This window comes from Acartia tonsa, chromosome 6, assembly GCF_053477335.1.
Source record: "Acartia tonsa isolate MP-2025a chromosome 6, ASM5347733v1, whole genome shotgun sequence".
Taxonomy (NCBI): Eukaryota; Metazoa; Arthropoda; class Copepoda; order Calanoida; family Acartiidae; genus Acartia; species Acartia tonsa.
In genome coordinates, this window is record NC_137265.1 from 34,535,638 (window position 1) to 34,552,045 (window position 16,408).

The 16,408-nt window shown below is 35.0% G+C and overlaps 1 protein-coding gene across 2 annotated transcripts; it reads right to left on the bottom strand.

Annotated features, from left to right (window-relative positions):
• Window positions 1–663: 663 nt before the first annotated feature.
• On the bottom strand, window positions 664–15,801 carry LOC145322482 (uncharacterized). 2 transcript variants are annotated; one of them, XM_080164496.1, is made up of 5 exons: window positions 15,752–15,801; window positions 12,236–12,294; window positions 10,683–11,307; window positions 10,167–10,548; window positions 664–3,250 (listed from the first exon to the last, which is right to left on the bottom strand). In XM_080164496.1, the coding sequence occupies exon 5, from the start codon at window positions 3,242–3,244 to the stop codon at window positions 1,268–1,270; it is 1,977 nt and encodes a 658-aa protein (XP_080020622.1). In that variant the 5' UTR covers window positions 3,245–3,250; window positions 10,167–10,548; window positions 10,683–11,307; window positions 12,236–12,294; window positions 15,752–15,801; the 3' UTR covers window positions 664–1,267. The 2 variants fall into 2 exon arrangements, with proteins under 2 accessions (XP_080020622.1, XP_080020621.1); XM_080164495.1 differs by having other exon boundaries at window positions 10,167–11,307.
• Between the last annotated feature and the right edge of the window lie 607 nt (window positions 15,802–16,408).

Here is a 16,408-nt window from a genome sequence, read left to right on the forward strand (position 1 = left end):
AATGCTGTTTTTGAAAGAACAAAAATTAAGTTGTCTTGTAATTTTTTTATTTATGTATCTGCGGAAAATTTGTGCGCACAAAATTAAAACCTTTTACTTTTACTTTAAAATCAGTCAATAAATAAGGAAATTATGCCCCAAAACATGAATATCCCTGTAATAAGCATTCCCCTCTGGTATACTGGATTTACTTGATTTACCTCACTCAACTTTCTGGCGTGTTGTACAGTGAAAAAACTACCCCCCCCTTATTTTTGATTTTGTTCAAAATTAAGGGGGGGGGGTTTTGAACAAAAAGTCTTTGCCTTTCCCTGCACTTTTCCTCCTTGCCGTTTTCCAGACATTAAAAAACTACCCCCCCCTTATTTTTGATTTTTGTCAAAACTAAGCGGGGGGGGGGGGGTTTTCGGTGCTCCAGTCTACCACATGTAAGCAAGTACCGTGCCACTAGAGGCCTCTAGGGGGCGTAACCGCTAGTACTATATTACAGTACTCATATACCCTAACCCATTTTAACATTAATTATTATTTATAGGTCATGGATGGACCAACCGACACTAATGTAGAAAAGCTTCGCTTTTGATATTAAATCTTAATGAACCAATAAATAAACAAATCTAACTATACAGTTCTTAAATATATATTTTACTAGGATAAGCTCACAGAAAATATAAGTAATTACATGAAAAAAAAATTATATAAACATAGAATAAAAATAAAAAAAGTTTTTCTAGTATGGCTTCGAAACCGATCAATATCCGCTGGATTAGAACCTGTTCTCAGTCATACTGAAAAAATTATGCTTATCATCGTATTACAGACATTGTTTCACGAATATTAAAATAAATATCATAAAATTAATACCAGTTTTGTTAGCTAGGGCCTTCGGCCCTCTTGGCTAACAAAACTTGTTGTAATCTTACAACTTTTCATTTTAATATATACGGAAAGCTGTCTATAATACGATGCGATAAATAACTATTATTTCACCAGAATTGTATATATAAAACAGGTTTAGTTACTAAAGTAATACAGTATTGATCAAAATAAACACGTGATAAGTTAATGCTTTCCCTTAAAGTATTTTGCGAGCACCTAAACATCTCCCCCCTAACTTTATTTTTGATAAATTGATTTAAAGTAGTTTTTTGATTTGTTGTTCATTTAAGTCAAACCCAAACAGTCACTTTGAGGGAAAGAACCAAGTAGTCGCTCATTCAGTCATAGTTGTATCCTATATTTCTATCCGTGGACAATATCTTGAGGCTTACATGCGAATGCTGCGTTGATTAACACACTGCCCCAATTCTCTGTTTAACATTTGAAGCACCATAATTAACTTTTTCTCTAATGTTTCCATTTTCTTCATTTTGTCTTTTTTGGTCTCGCACTGACAATCAAGCAAGAATTTCAGCTGGCTTCTTTTACAACCAATCAGATTGAGAACAGTTTGAAAACTATGGTTTAGTCGATTCTTGTTGATGAGATCTTCAATGTCAAACAGTACATTTTGAAGTTTGAGTATTTTTTCCAATATTTCTTTGCGTTGTATTTTCTTGGAAGGTTCAGGATAGTCGATGGTGATAACTTCTGGTTCTTCATTTTCTTTATCAATGATGATTATATCATTATCTTGATTGTTGGAAGTTGTGGCTCTGTTTACTATTTGCTCTTCTTGGAGAGGATCCTCAGTAAGATCAGTAATATTCTCTTCTATGTCTGCTGTCAAGTCAATAGTATCAACCTTTTCAATTGGTGCTTCAGTGGTGACAATTTCAATTTCAGATCCTTCTCTTTTGCTGTTGGGGAGAATGATTTTAATCCTCCTACCATCAGATGATCTAGTGCTTGTTGAAAACTGGGATCTTGGCTTCAAAATTGGGTCCAAAAATCTGACTCTTTTCCCTTGAGATGGCACTTGAGAAATTGAAGGACCTTGCATGGAAGACATTCCAGGTTTGTTGTTCTCATGTTGATATGGCTCTGAACAGGTTTCACAGTCATCAAACAATTCTTTCTCCAGATCTGTGCAGCATTTCCGAGCTTTTGCTGGAGGCCCTTGAGTGGATGTTGCAGGTAATTTAATTTTTAAGATTCCCTTCTTGTAATGACTTTCATTGGATTTTTTAGCTGGAGGCCCTTCAGTGGATGTTGCAGATAATTTAATATTTAAGATTCCCTTCTTGTCATGGCTTTCATTGGTTTGTTTAGCTGGAGGCCCTTCAGTGGATGTTGCAGGTAATTTTCTTTTTAAGGATTTTGCATTCTTGTCTTGGCTTTCATTAGTTTGTTTAGCTGGAGGCCCTTCAGTGGATGTTGCAGGTAATTTAATTTTTAAAGAGATTCTATTCTTGTCTTGACTTCCATTTGATTGGTTAGCTGGAGGCCCTTCAGTGGTGGTTGCAGATAATTTTCTTTTTAAGGAGATTCCATTCTTGTCTCGACTTTCATTGGATTTTTTAGCTGGAGGCCCTTCAGTTGATGTTGCAGGTAATTTGTTTTTTAAGGAGATTCCATTCATGGCCCGACTTTCATTGGATTGTTTGGCAAGCTTCTTTTCATACTTCTTGCATCTATACAAAAGGGATTTTAACAAAACGCGTTTTCTCAGGTTACTGGATTTAAATGTTGCCTCATATTTTCTTTGAACATCTGAAGCTTTTGGTTTTCTATTGTTGTCATCAGGGATTGTTTTCTGCCCAGAAGAATCATCATTCATTTTGTTAACTGTGGCAGCTTTTTCTATAACAACATCTTTAACATCTTCAATGTTCACTCTATTTTTTTTTAATGCATCTGTGAAATAATTTGCAGGTTCTTCTTGTCTGTTATTATTAGAGCAGGATGGTTCGACTTTCTTGTAACAGGATACATTCATCTGCCTTCCATGGGTTGCTTCAACTCTCTTGATAATTATATTGGCAAGATTTTGGACTCTTGGCTTTTTGGTACAGTCTATGAATTTTTCTAGGGAGCGGTCAAAATACTTCTGACATGGCTTGCAGAATTGATGATAAGGTATAAATACTTTAACAGTGTCAACCATCCCTTTATCCCTGCATTTCTTGAGTAGATATTCCAAAAGTTGTTTAAATTTAGTAAATTTTAATTCCATTTTTTCAGCACTTGAGGTAAAGACTATCCCGCAGCGGAATGTGTTTTTGTGCGGCGGCAGTGATGGGACGGCCAACGACGGCAACAGCAGATCCATTGATGGAGGCTGCGGCCTTGAGTTTGCCATCATTGCAATCTAAAATTATAAATAATCATTACCCCGTCCCGGATTTGAAAAATTTTGTTAAAATATTTGCCCCCAGCCAAAATATGGTTGATTTATGCATAAAAATGACCCATGCAAAATATTTTTTCTGTAATGCAAAAATTGCGACGGTACAAGCACTGCACAGTTTTTAAAATCTGCAAAAAAACCTGTTTTTATGGCTTTTTTGGGGCTTTTGTACCATCCCAATTTTAAAGATTTTTACAAAATTTCAATTCAGGTGTGTTGATATATACCTGAAATTTACCAAAAAAAATGGGGGCAGTCTCAATTATAACATATGAAGGTGTAGCAAGTAATCTTCCAAATACAAAATTGTCAAATTGCATACATATATAATAGGGTTGGGCCGGATACTTTTTTGGACGGATATTGGATATCTGGCTAATTTTTAATGCCGAATATCTGACATCTGGCCAGATATCTAGCAAATATCCGGTAATTTGGCCGGATATCTGGTTATTCGGCCGGATATCCGGTAATTTCTCGGATACCAAATATGTTGCATTATGAATCATCTGGATATCTGGTATCCGTCCAAAAAAGTATCCGGCCTACCTCTATTATAAGTATGAGATTTGTTTGATACACAAAACTATCCCTTTTGTAGATTAAACTTAGCGGTTGAAACGTTTATACACTTAACTTAATAAACCAACCAATCAAAATTCAATAAAATTCTCAAAAGTTGTTAACCTAATGAATTAGAAAAACAATTATAAAACTTTGGGGACAAGTGAAATAAACAGTCCAATTTCCCCTCCCTCTCTGAATTATACCAGAGTGTACCAAAAGTCTAATAATAAATTGAGAGGCAGAGCACAATGGGCTGTTAATTACACTAGTCCCCAAAGTTTTAAAAACTTTTTCATTTGTTTGCTCAACAACTTTTTAGATTGTTTGAAATTTTAATTGGTTTAATAAGACGTTCCAACCACCTATTGTAATCAACAGAAAGGGTAAGTTTGTGTATAATCATGGGGTATACACGTCCATTTATCAATTATTTGATACTAATAAACAGCTCAATGTCCTCTCCCTCCCTGAACTATACAAGAGTGTATCACAAGTCTAAGAATAACTAGGGAGGGAGGGGACATTGTGCTGTTTAAAACACTAGTCCCGGAAGGTTTATAATAACATTTTTTTATTTCTTGGCTCAACAACTTAGGAGACTTTAATTGAATTTTAATTGGTTGGTTCAAACGTTAGTTTGTGTATCAGCATGGAATATACAAATAAATTTATCAGCCATTACCTTTTCCCTCTAGATCCCTGTACCCAAAGTCTTCTAATAACTAGAACACTTTCATTTTTATTACATAACAAGAAATAAATGTTACTGAAGGATCTAAGGGATAAGACCATGGCTAATGAATTGATGTACATCCCCATTAATAATACACAAAATTAACCCTTCTGTAGATTAAAATTAGTGGTAGAAACGATTGAACACTCAAATTAATAAACCAATCCATCAAAATTTATTGAAAGTCCCCAAAGTTATTGAGTCAACGAATAAGAAAAGGTTATTTTTAAACTTTTGGGACTAGTGTATTAAACGGCCTATTTTGTCCAATCTATTTATGATACTTATTAAATGCAAATCTTTTCTATAATATGAGTCTGAACGAACTCCGTAAAGGTTAGCTCTTTTATTTAATCTAAGCAAGTTGAAATTTTTTGATTGAAAACTTTGGTTGATGATTCCTGTAACAATAAGGGTTTAGAAAGTGTAGCAACTCTGCAATTGGTACGTCTGCTTTATAGCTTTAGTTTTTGATATATTGAAGACGTAAGTTTAATGCAAATTATTGCCAGTTTCCCAAGTGCCAAGTCGAGCACATACTTTCTAGTTTGTTTCTTAATTATATAAGGTCAGGTTAGGATAGTTTATATTGGGTACCAGGGGCCCTGGCAAGTTAAAATAAGGGTTGTCAGTGATCAAAAGACACTTTGAGGGAAAGCACCGAACATCTTTTATAAGCTAAGACATCTTTTTCCATTAAGTCAATACAAAATTAACAGAGATAAACAATGAATAATGACACATAAAAAGATAATGTTAAAAATTATCTAATTTTCACAAGAGGAGCTTCTCCATATTACTTTCTAGCGGTAACACTCCTAAAGAACTCTGGGGCACCTGAGAGTAGGGTCGATCCTCTAATTTTATTTAAGTGGTAATAACTGAAACATTCCCTGGATCTATCAGAAACTTTACTGTAAAGAGAAACAATTGCATACATATATAATAGGGTTGGGCCAATACTTTTTTGGCTGGATACCGGATATCCGGTTGATTTCTAATGACAGATAATCGTTATATGGCAAATTACCGGATATCTGGCCGAATAAAAGAACATCGGCCGAATAACCGGATATCTGGCCGAATAACCGGATATTCGGCCAAATAACCGGATATCCGGTCAAACAACTAGATATCCGGCCAAATAACATATATTTGACGGATATCCGGCATTATAAATCAGCCAGATATCCAGTATCCGTCCAAAAAAGTATCCGGCCCAATCCTATTATATATGTATGCAATTTGACAATTTTGTATTTGGAAGATTACTTGCTACACCTTCATATGTTATAATTGAGACTGCCCCCATTTTTTTGGTAAATTTCAGGTATATATCAACACACCTGAATTGAAATTTTGTAAAAATCTTTAAAATTGGGATGGTACAAAAGCCCCAAAAAAGCCATAAAAACAGGGTTTTTTTGCAGATTTTAAAAACTTTGCAGTGCTTGTACCGTCGCAATTTTTGCATTACAGAAAAAATATTTTGCATGGGTCATTTTTATGCATAAATCAACCATATTTTGGCTGGGGGCAAAAATTTTAACAAATTTTTTCAAATCCGGGACGGGGTAATAATCATGTACAGGGTTATGAATTTTTTCCCCCTTGATCCTGTCTTAAATTTAGGTAGAAAAAGTGAAAAATACTTATAACTAGCGGCTATGCCCAGAGAGGCCTCTAAGGGCGCTAAAGGTTGGGGATGGGGAGAAAGTCAACCCACCAACCCCAACTTTAAATTTTAGTTTTTAACAGAAAAAGTAAAAAAAAATTTTCTGTTAAATTTTCTTCCTAGGGAATTTTTCTTAGGGTTGGTACTCACCCAAAAAATGATCTAAAACCTTCCTACATTTAAGCCATATCAGTTCAGTGGGTTGCGAGTACCCTTGGTACACACAGACATCCTGTTACTTTTATATAATAATTACTTTATTGCAATATGCTTAATACAGACAAACTTATATTTTAATACTAAATTAGAGAGATTCCTTGTATAAAAAGTGCCTGATATCATTGTTCCAAAAATCACACGTTACATATGGTAATTATTAAAATTGTTATGTAACAAGAATGACAACATCCACAAAAGCAAAGATCTGAAATCAACCAGTAGAACAAAAGAACATGAAAAATAAGTTTAATTGTTTTCAAAATAGTAAGTAAATTTGTTGCAAAACTGCTTAAATACTGTCTACTTTTTAAGAAAATACTTTAATTTTTAAGAAATGATTATAGAGATGTCTCGCTATATTATTCCAAAAATCATATGAATAGGATAATCATATCATACAAAAAATGTTGTTAAAAATATTATTATAGATTATAGAGTTGCTACCCTTCCTGAATCGTACCTATTTATTATTGTAATCATCGTGCAAAGTTGAAATCAATTCTAACATTCCAAAATAACGAAAAAGGCTAACTGTTCCGGACGTATAGATTGACAGACCCATAGACGTCCAAGCTTTTTTTTTGGGGGGGGGTAAAAAATTTTAAGGGTGGGAGTAATTCGTATTTGGGCGGGGGTAAAATGGCGCGCGAGGTGCGTCAAAATTTTTTTTTACCCCCCCCAAAATTTATACCCCGGGGGTAAAATTTGATTGGGGGGGGGAAGGTAATTACCCCCCCTAAAGTCTGTTGAGGGGGGTAAATTTAGTTTACCCCCCCCCAACAAAATTTACCCAAAGGGTAAAATTTTGGGGGGGGGGGATAATTTAAATTTTATTAAATATGTAGTTTTAATAATGCGCGCGAAGCGCACAAAAATTTTTTTTAATAGAGATTTTTTATTTTGGGGGAAGTATTTACCCCCCCCCCAAAAAATTGTTTGGGGGGGTAAATACCCCTCTTAAATGTTTGGGGGTGCCTATGGCACCTCCAGGGTAGGGGTAAATTTTAAATGGGGGGGGGGGGTAAAATGAAAAAAATGTTTTGGGGGGGGGGGGGGGTAATCGCTCCATTACCCCCCCCCCCCCTTGGACGTCTATGGACAGACCCTTATCATAGAAAAGCCGCTTACAACAAGAATGATGTGACTGAATCTTGAGGGGAAGAGTGGCAATAATTGTTTGTTAATAAATCTAAAATTTTTAATTTGGTAAAATACTTTTTGCTATGATTGTTTTGCAAATGTAGAAAAACTTTTTGGGTGGTGTGTTTTTGCTAACATCTGTATTGCAATTTGCATTCTCACCTCACCAACTCCCAACCCTACACATTCAATCACCAATAAATTTTGATGTTGACAGGACAGATCTTGGACAAAATAGACTCAATACAAATTAGCCTCTAGGACAAAATAGCCCCAGGACAAAATATCCTCTTAAGGAAAATAGCCTCAACTGTTAATAATGATCATGGCCACAGTGCTCGGCCAAGTAGCAGGCGCTCGGCCCCCTAGCCATATGACTGTGACATTCTGAATGATATTCTAGTAACATTCATCTATTGTAAAGAGTAATACATTTTAACATTAGTGTCATAATTGACAAGTATAAACTAATAAATCAGGACACAGCACAATATTTATGAGAGTAATGTCGCCAATATTGCCAGCTTCAGACACATAAATAATTAATTAGAAGATATAATCAAAACACTTATGCAACAAGAGTGAGGGGGGCCATAGAAGGGGAAAACAGTGCTTAGTATGGAACATGTGACTCAGTGCTAACGTGGTCAGATCTGCCTATAATAGGGAGGAGAGTCAGTGTAGTGAAGTGAGTGAATCAACATCTCCAAACTGAGTGTTAGACTCAGACACCAAGGACAAACATATCCAAACCGATTGAAAAGTCCTAAGTGCAAGAACTTAGGTGAAATTATTGAATAGAGTTGCTGAATGTGATAGAGTAGAAGTAGTAGTGTTATGTATAAATATTGAGATGATTATATTTAACATACCTGCACCTATAATCAAATAAATCTTAGGACACCTGTACGTTTTTTTAATCTAACCTAACCTAACCTTAAATTATTCTAAAAAATATTAAAAATTGTAAAAATCTACCAACCACTTTTTGTAAAATCCATGAAATTCTAAACCACCTATGTATTAACAGTTGAGGCTATTTTCCTTAAGTAAATGTCCTGAGGCTATTTTGTCTTAAAGCTATTTTGTCCGAGGCTATTTTGTCCTAGAGGCTATTTTGTCTTGAGGCTATTTTGTCCTAGAGGCTATTAGTCCAAGGCTGTTTTGTCCAAGATCCGACAGGACGATGCATGCCTAATTTAACGATCAGAGATTTAACACTAATATATAAGTTTCCCTAGAATAGACGGACGTACTGACAGACAGTCGGACATTTCGAGTTATAAAGTAGCTTCGCTTCAGTCCTAGAATTTTTTTACAAAAAGGCATAACAAATGAAAAAACACATTTTTTTTTTCTTTCAAATAAAACAATTTAAAGTTGTGATATATTTTATAATATTTGTAGTTTTTTTGGATTATATGTTTAAAATGAGATTTCAGCAGTTATAAAAGTATATTTTTAAATATCATTATGTAAAAGTGACAGGTTCTGTCTGTCTGGATCTCGCTACCAGATAACAGATATGGTTCTCCTTTACAGTGTAGCTTTTCATAAGTCCTGGTAAGGTTTAAAACTAATTTGAGGGAGGGTACCACAACCATCCCAAGAGAAATGCAAACCCCCCGCCTACTGGATGAACGAACTGACCAATATATTAGTTCCATGTTAACAACCTCAATTGAGGAAAAAAATTCTTTGTCATTATATCCACGTATATTCTATATCCATTACAAACAAGGATAACAACAACCACGATACTCATTATGACAATTATAGAGTAATAATTGATTTAATATTCAAAATTACTTGAGTACAGGAGGTTTACATAAACATACTTACATCTTAAGACTTTATTATAGAGATTCTTCGCTTATAGCCTCATTCCTTATGGTCCTTATGGTCCTGGGAATCCATTTTACCTAACTGATAAATCTATCAGTTAGGGACGTTCGAACCAACCCTTATTGTCGAAAAGCTTCGCTTTTTATAAAGTATCAAAAATCAAATTTTAAGGTTTTTTGTTATTAAATAAATTAATAAAGTTAGAAAACTATACAAATAGTAAATAAAAATTAAAATATAATTTTTTTGTTATAGTTTCAATTCTTTGGATTTTTGTAATATTCTAGGGTTTGGTATTTCTAGGTTTTGACTTTGTAGAGTTTGAAAATCAAGGTTTTTTGTGTGTGTACTTTTGGACAATCTAGGTTTTGACGTTCATTTAGATCTAGTTTTATAAGATTCTAAGACGTTCTAGGGTTTTTATAATTACTTGGACTTGAGATATTTTGCTTTTGACGTTCTAGGACTTTTGTTATTTAGGTTTGGACGTTCTAGGGTTTGTTACGTGCAGTGTTTCATATTCTAGGGATGATGATATTTTCTTTTAGACGTTTTAAGGTTTGTTACATTTAGCCTTGTCGTTCTAGGGTTTGTGATATTTATTTTTGAATTTTCTAGGGCTTGTGATGTTTACTTCAGATTTTCTAGGGCCTGAGATAATTAGTTTTGGACGGTCTAGGGTTTCATATTGCACCGACCTGTTAGATTGATGATTGTTGGTCCACTAGTCGAGCGGCGGCGGCTGCTTCCTTTAGATGGTCAGCAGTCTCTTGCTTATCTACCAATTCAGCGGAAGCTTAATAATACACTAGTCCAGCGGCGGCTTGTTTGTACACTAGTCCAGCGGCGACTTGATGGTACACCAGTACAGCGGCTTGTTGATACACTGGTCCAGCGGTGGCAGCTGCTTCCTCTATTAAGTCAGCAGTTTCGTGTGGATATGGCTGTCCACTTCCAGGGAATGTAGCTTCAAGGGATATTCGTCCTTCGGGACTAAGGTTTTTGTATAGCGGCTTTGGTTGGACACAACAGCTCAGCGGGGACTACCGACAGGGTCTTCAGGCGGATAATACTCGATTCCTAAAAGATTATTTGTTTATTTTTGTGGGGCTTTTCTGCTTATGGGTAGGTGTAATGCTAGCAAAAATTTCTACAGAATTGTAATTCATTCAAAAATTTGTTTTTTTTCTTGATAACTATTACAGATAACTTACTGCGGCTGCTTGTAGGTTCACTTGTCCAGCGGCTGCTTGTAGGTCCACTAGTCCAGCGGCTGCTTGTAGGTCCACTAGTCCAGCGGCTGCTTGTAGGTCCACTAGTCCAGCGGCTGCTTGTAGGTCCACTAGTCCAGCGGCTGCTTGTAGGTCCACTAGTCCAGCAGCTGCTTGTAGGTCCACTAGTCCAGCGGCTGCTTGTAGGTCCACTTGTCCAGCGGCTGCTTGTAGGTCCACTAGTCCAGCGGCTGCTTGTAGGTCCACTAGTCCAGCGGCTGCTTGTAGGTCCACTAGTCCAGCGGCTGTTTGTAGGTCCACTTGTCCAGCGGCTGCTTGTAGGTCCACTAGTCCAGCGGCTGCTTGTAGGTCCACTTGTCCAGCGGCTGCTTGTAGGTCCACTTGTCCAGCGGCTGCTTGTAGGTCCACTTGTCCAGCGGCTGCGGCGGCTTCTTTCTCTAGTTTCTATTGTCTATGACTACTTTTCCTGGGCGTGTAGAATCAAAGGATGTGCGTTCAGCTGAAGCAGAATTTTTCGGCGGCAGTTGGAGGTTTCGGCGTCTTTGGCGGAACACAGCGGATCTGCAGGAACCAACGACTGCGTCTTCACAAGGGTACCACTCGATTCCTAAAAGAATATTTGTTTTGGAGGGATTTTTTTTGCTTTTTAGTAATGTTAGCAGAAAAAAGAAACTTTACTTCGAGGTTTTTCAACATTCATAAAAAAAATTATTGTAAAATTATTTAAGTTTTTTTCAGTGATAACTTCTACAACTTACTTAAATTCAAAAAGAAACTGAATTTCGTCTCAGTAATAATAATTTTGGGAGATAAAATTTTGAAAAAAAAAGATTTTGCTATTCAAATTAAGTATTTTTTATTGTAAAGTTTTAAAAGTGAAGCTTTTTCAAAATCAGAGGCGATACGTACATGCGTAACGGCAGATTTTATTGTTAATTTAGGCATGTCAGAATTGTCATGTTGATTTCAAACAGTTATTTACGATATAAAGTACATTAAAACAGCTTTAAACAGCTTGATTTCAAAACTTTTTAGAGAAAAATGGTACAATATTAAAAGCAAAGCATCCTGATTATATAAGTATATCCTAAATTAAACAGTTTCATGTATGCTGCAACAAATTTACATACCATTTTGCTTAGACTTAAAAATTTATTTTCTGCTTACTAAGTTCTACAAGTGTTAATATTCGTTTATCTTATTCTATTATTTTAGAGCTTAGCTTTGCTTTTATGGATGTTATCAACCTTGTTTCTTTAAAGTTCCTTAAAAAAGCCGCTACTATGTGATGTACTCATTCTTGACTCGAATATAATAAATTTGAATTTATTACATGGGATTGGACAATGGACGATAAATTGATGTGCATCCCCTAAGAGATGATAAACAAAATTACCTATTTAGTATATTTGACTTATCGTTTAAAAGTTTGGACACCAACAAATATTCGCCCATAGTTTTTAAGTGTTACTGAAACTTTGGGTACCAGAATAATTTACAATCCAATGTCCTCTCCATCCCTAAGAATATCTTACCTTTTCAGTGGAACAGCAAAAACTCCTTACAAAACTGCGGGGGAAGCTCGTATAAAAACCTACATAAAAAATGATGGGTGCTATTACACAAAGTTCCTTATGAGCAAAGATGACCCTCCCCCCACCACCTCTTACTTTGGAAATTAATTAAAATAAGGGGAGTATAATATTTTTTTCTATGCCTAACCCCTGCAGGGCTATCTAGTACCCCTATGTAACCTAACCTGAGCTGAAATAATTACCAAACAAACAAACAAAATACCCCCCCCCCCTCTTTTTATTTTAAATTAAAGGGGAGAGGATTATCAGTGCTCAACAGGGTACTTGGAGTGAAAGCAACGAATAAAATTAAGATAAAATGACATAAAAAGTGACTTTTGAACCACATTTGATTCCTGTGACGTCATAAAAAAGAGGGAGATAAGAGAAGTGGGAAAGAAAACCCCTAAAAAAGATATGGAAATTCTCTCATTTTTATGACGTCACAGGAATCAAAAGTGGTACAGATTGGGCTTCGTCCTAAATAGTCTCTAGTTCTAATGAGCAAAGTGTGTTATAAAAAGCTTAGTTTCTCATTCTTTCAATGTATTTACTTTAAAGATAAGCTTTTTTATATTTAGGTTGAGTCCGTCCGTTCGTCCGTAAAAGAAGGCTCTAATCGTTAATCTAGGCAGCTTAAAATTGTTGTTTCAATTTCAACTTTTCAATTTTTTTTGTATATTTACGGTTGGTCCGTCAGTATGTCCGTGACGTTAATTTGGGAATGTTAGAATTGTCTTTAAATAGATTTTAAACATTGTACAATTCAAGCATAGCATCTCTATAATCAACTCTTATGAAAATCTTGTTTTAAAGTAATCATTTTAAAGAAATAAAAAGAATTTCTGTTCAGACTTTTAAATAGTATTAAACATTTTTACTCAAAATTTTTTTATGGTTGTTTTTCTGTCCTTCTAGATCTGTTCATTTTGAGCCTAAATTAACGAAAAAAGCTATCTTGTAATCTTTAACTGAAAAAAATTTAAAAATTAGACCAAAGATATGTGGAAATAGGTGGAAAATTTAAAAATAGCCTAAAACCTGCTTAAAAGCAGTCCCACCGCCATTGATGTTTTATAGTTAATTGTGCTCCTTAATGCTGGGAAAGTTGTCAAAAAGTTACAGCATTCTTACATCTTTTATAGGAGCTGAGTAAATCCAATTTCCCCCAAAAAGGTTTCAGACATACGGACATTTTAAATTATGGAGTAGCTTCGCTACTAATAAGACACAAATTAATTAAATCAATGTTGGAATAAAACGTTATTATTTACTTTCAAATGTAAATATTTTTGTGCACATGTGTTTTTAATTTAATCTAATAATATAATTAAAATAATTTAAATTGTGGATTTTCTATATTTGGTGTCTGTATGTCCGTTCGTAACGGATAGCTCTTTTCATTAATTTAGGCATGTTAACATTATCCTCTCAATTTCAAACTTTGGATGATGATTCCTGTTGCAATAAGGTTCGCCTTAAAAAGTGTAGCAACCCTATAATCGTAACTAAAAAATCTGTATGTATTTAAACAAGCTGATTTTGTATGTCCTTTTAAAAAATCTGTATTATGGAATTTTGCAACAAATATATGTACAATTTCTGATTTTAGAGCTTCGCCTTTACAGATGTTGTCATCCTTGTTTAATTTCAGAATATAATTAAAATCATTATAAGTAAAAAGAATAAACATTAAACATATTTTAAAATAGACATGTGTTTGTAAATTTTAGTCGTAAGATTTTTTTTCTTCAGGGATTCAAAGGGATAAGACAATGGCTGATAAATTGTTGTACATCCCCTATTATGATACACAAAATTAACTCTTCTGTAGATTAAAATTAGTGATTGAAACGTTTTAACACTCAACTTGATGATCCCACCAATCCAAATAAGTTGATGAGCAAATGAATAAGAAAACGCTATTTAAACTATTTAAACAGTGTTATTAACATCCCAATGTCCCCTCCTTCCCTCCCTGCGTTTTTAAACACATTTGTACATAAGATTTTCAACAAATGATAGAGTTAAGCCGTTTACAAAATCGTTTTAATGGACACACAGACACTCATCTAACTACTTTAGTATATAAAATACCATGATTCTAATAATATATCCTATACACTAAAGTAGAAAGACGTGTATGTGTTACTTAAATTCTCTGAAACGGCAGGGACCTTTTTGGGGCTTCAATAAAAAGGTGAACTTCATTCTTTTAGTTTTTTAGTTGTTAATATATTCATAGACGTCCAAGTGGGGGGTAATGGGGCGATTACCCCCCCCCCCCAAATTTTTTTCATTTTACCACCCCACCCCCCATTTAAAATTTACCCCTACCCTGGGGGTGCCGTAGGCACCCTCAACCATTTAGGAGGGGGTATTTACCCCCCCCCCAAAATAAGAAATTTCTTATAAAAAAATTTTTTGCGCATTTTTAATACTAAATATTTAATAAAATTTAAATTAGCTCCCCCAAAAATTTTACCCCGGGGGTAAATTTTAGGAGGGTTAAACTAAATTTACCCCCCCCCCCCCAACAGATTTCAGGGGGGTAATTACCCCCCCCCCCGCAATCAAATTTTACCCCCCAGGGTAAAAATTTTTGGGGGGGGTAAAAAAAAATTTTACCATTTACCCCCCCCCGCCCCCAAATACGAATTACCCCCCCCTTTTAAATTTTTTACCCCCCCCCCCAAAAAAAAAGCTTGGACGTCTATGAATATATTAAACTTCAGACAAAAAAAAACCATACTGCTTAGAAAAAAGGATGATTTTTTTAAAATGAATTATTTTATAAGATATTAAGGGTTCTACTATAAGCTAAAGTTAAAACTGTTTGATAGCTCCTAAATTTAAAATTAAGTTTAGTATTGGTAAAGGGCAGGATTTAAGCTGTTTGGCAGAAGGGTGTGTTCTGTAATTTCTTTTGTTGTCCCCAAGGAAATAAAAGCACTAGGAAGAAATTATCACCCCCCCCCCTGACCCCCCTCCTGAAAATCTTTTCTTTTTTGAACATAAACTTACGGAAGGGCGGGGGGCAGGGGTGTCCAAGCTTTTTTATTTGGGGGGGCTAAAATTTTGAAAATAAAAATTTTGGGGGGGGGGTAATTTTTATTTCATTAAGGCATTTTTTTGTTTGGGGGGGGGGTTGTAAAAATTGAAAATCCTATGGCACCCCCAAATTCATTTGGGGGGGTAATCACCCCTTTACCACCCCCCCCCCTTGGACGTCTATGGCGGGGGGTGTCTAGTTCTCTAGTACCCTCCACAACAAAGCATAAAAAACTATAACAATTAAAATGTTTATTTCATAAAATGAAACACAATGCAAGTTAAAATTAAAAATAAAATTATTTTAAAAGCTATGTTAAACTAAACGTATTAAAAGTAGCTAAAATTATATTAAAGTTGCAGTTTGGAAACTTAAAACTTGACCCTAATTATATAATAGCTGTGCTACTAATAGTTTGATATTACCTTAATATAAAGTAGATTGTTGAGATGTTGCCACTTTGAGGAGTTTTAATAAACTGTAGAGTGTGTATGTTCTCTGTTATATAAATAAAAATACATATTTTTACTGCCAGATTTGTGTACGTGGCAATAGCAATTAGACAGTTATTAGCCGCTGGTTAGAGCTAGCTTTTACAAGTGATTCAACCCTCCCTTTCTTAGCATGTCCTATTTGCGTCTCCTTAACATATTTTTGTGGCCACCTATTGCCGTTGTAAGGGCGTACACAGGATTTTAGTTGAGGGAGTTTGATATTCAAATTTTTTAAGCTTAATATTTAATATTTTTAACCACACCCCCCCCCCCATTCCAACAAAAATGTATGATATGATGCTTACACCCCCCCCCTATAAAAAAAATAAAATATTAGATATTAAACACTCCCCCCCCCCAGGATCAATTATTTTTTTTTTCAAGTTAGGGAACCATTGTCACTTTTTTAGGGGGTAATAAGACTAATAATGGTTGTTGACAAAGGAGTGCCAAACTAACCCACGCGGTAGGGGCGTGATTTAAATATATATATAGTACAAATTTATCTAAACTTAATTTAGGGGGTTACATATTATTACAACGTAGTTATAAGACTTGGGAAGCAATAAAATGAGACGTTGGGTATCC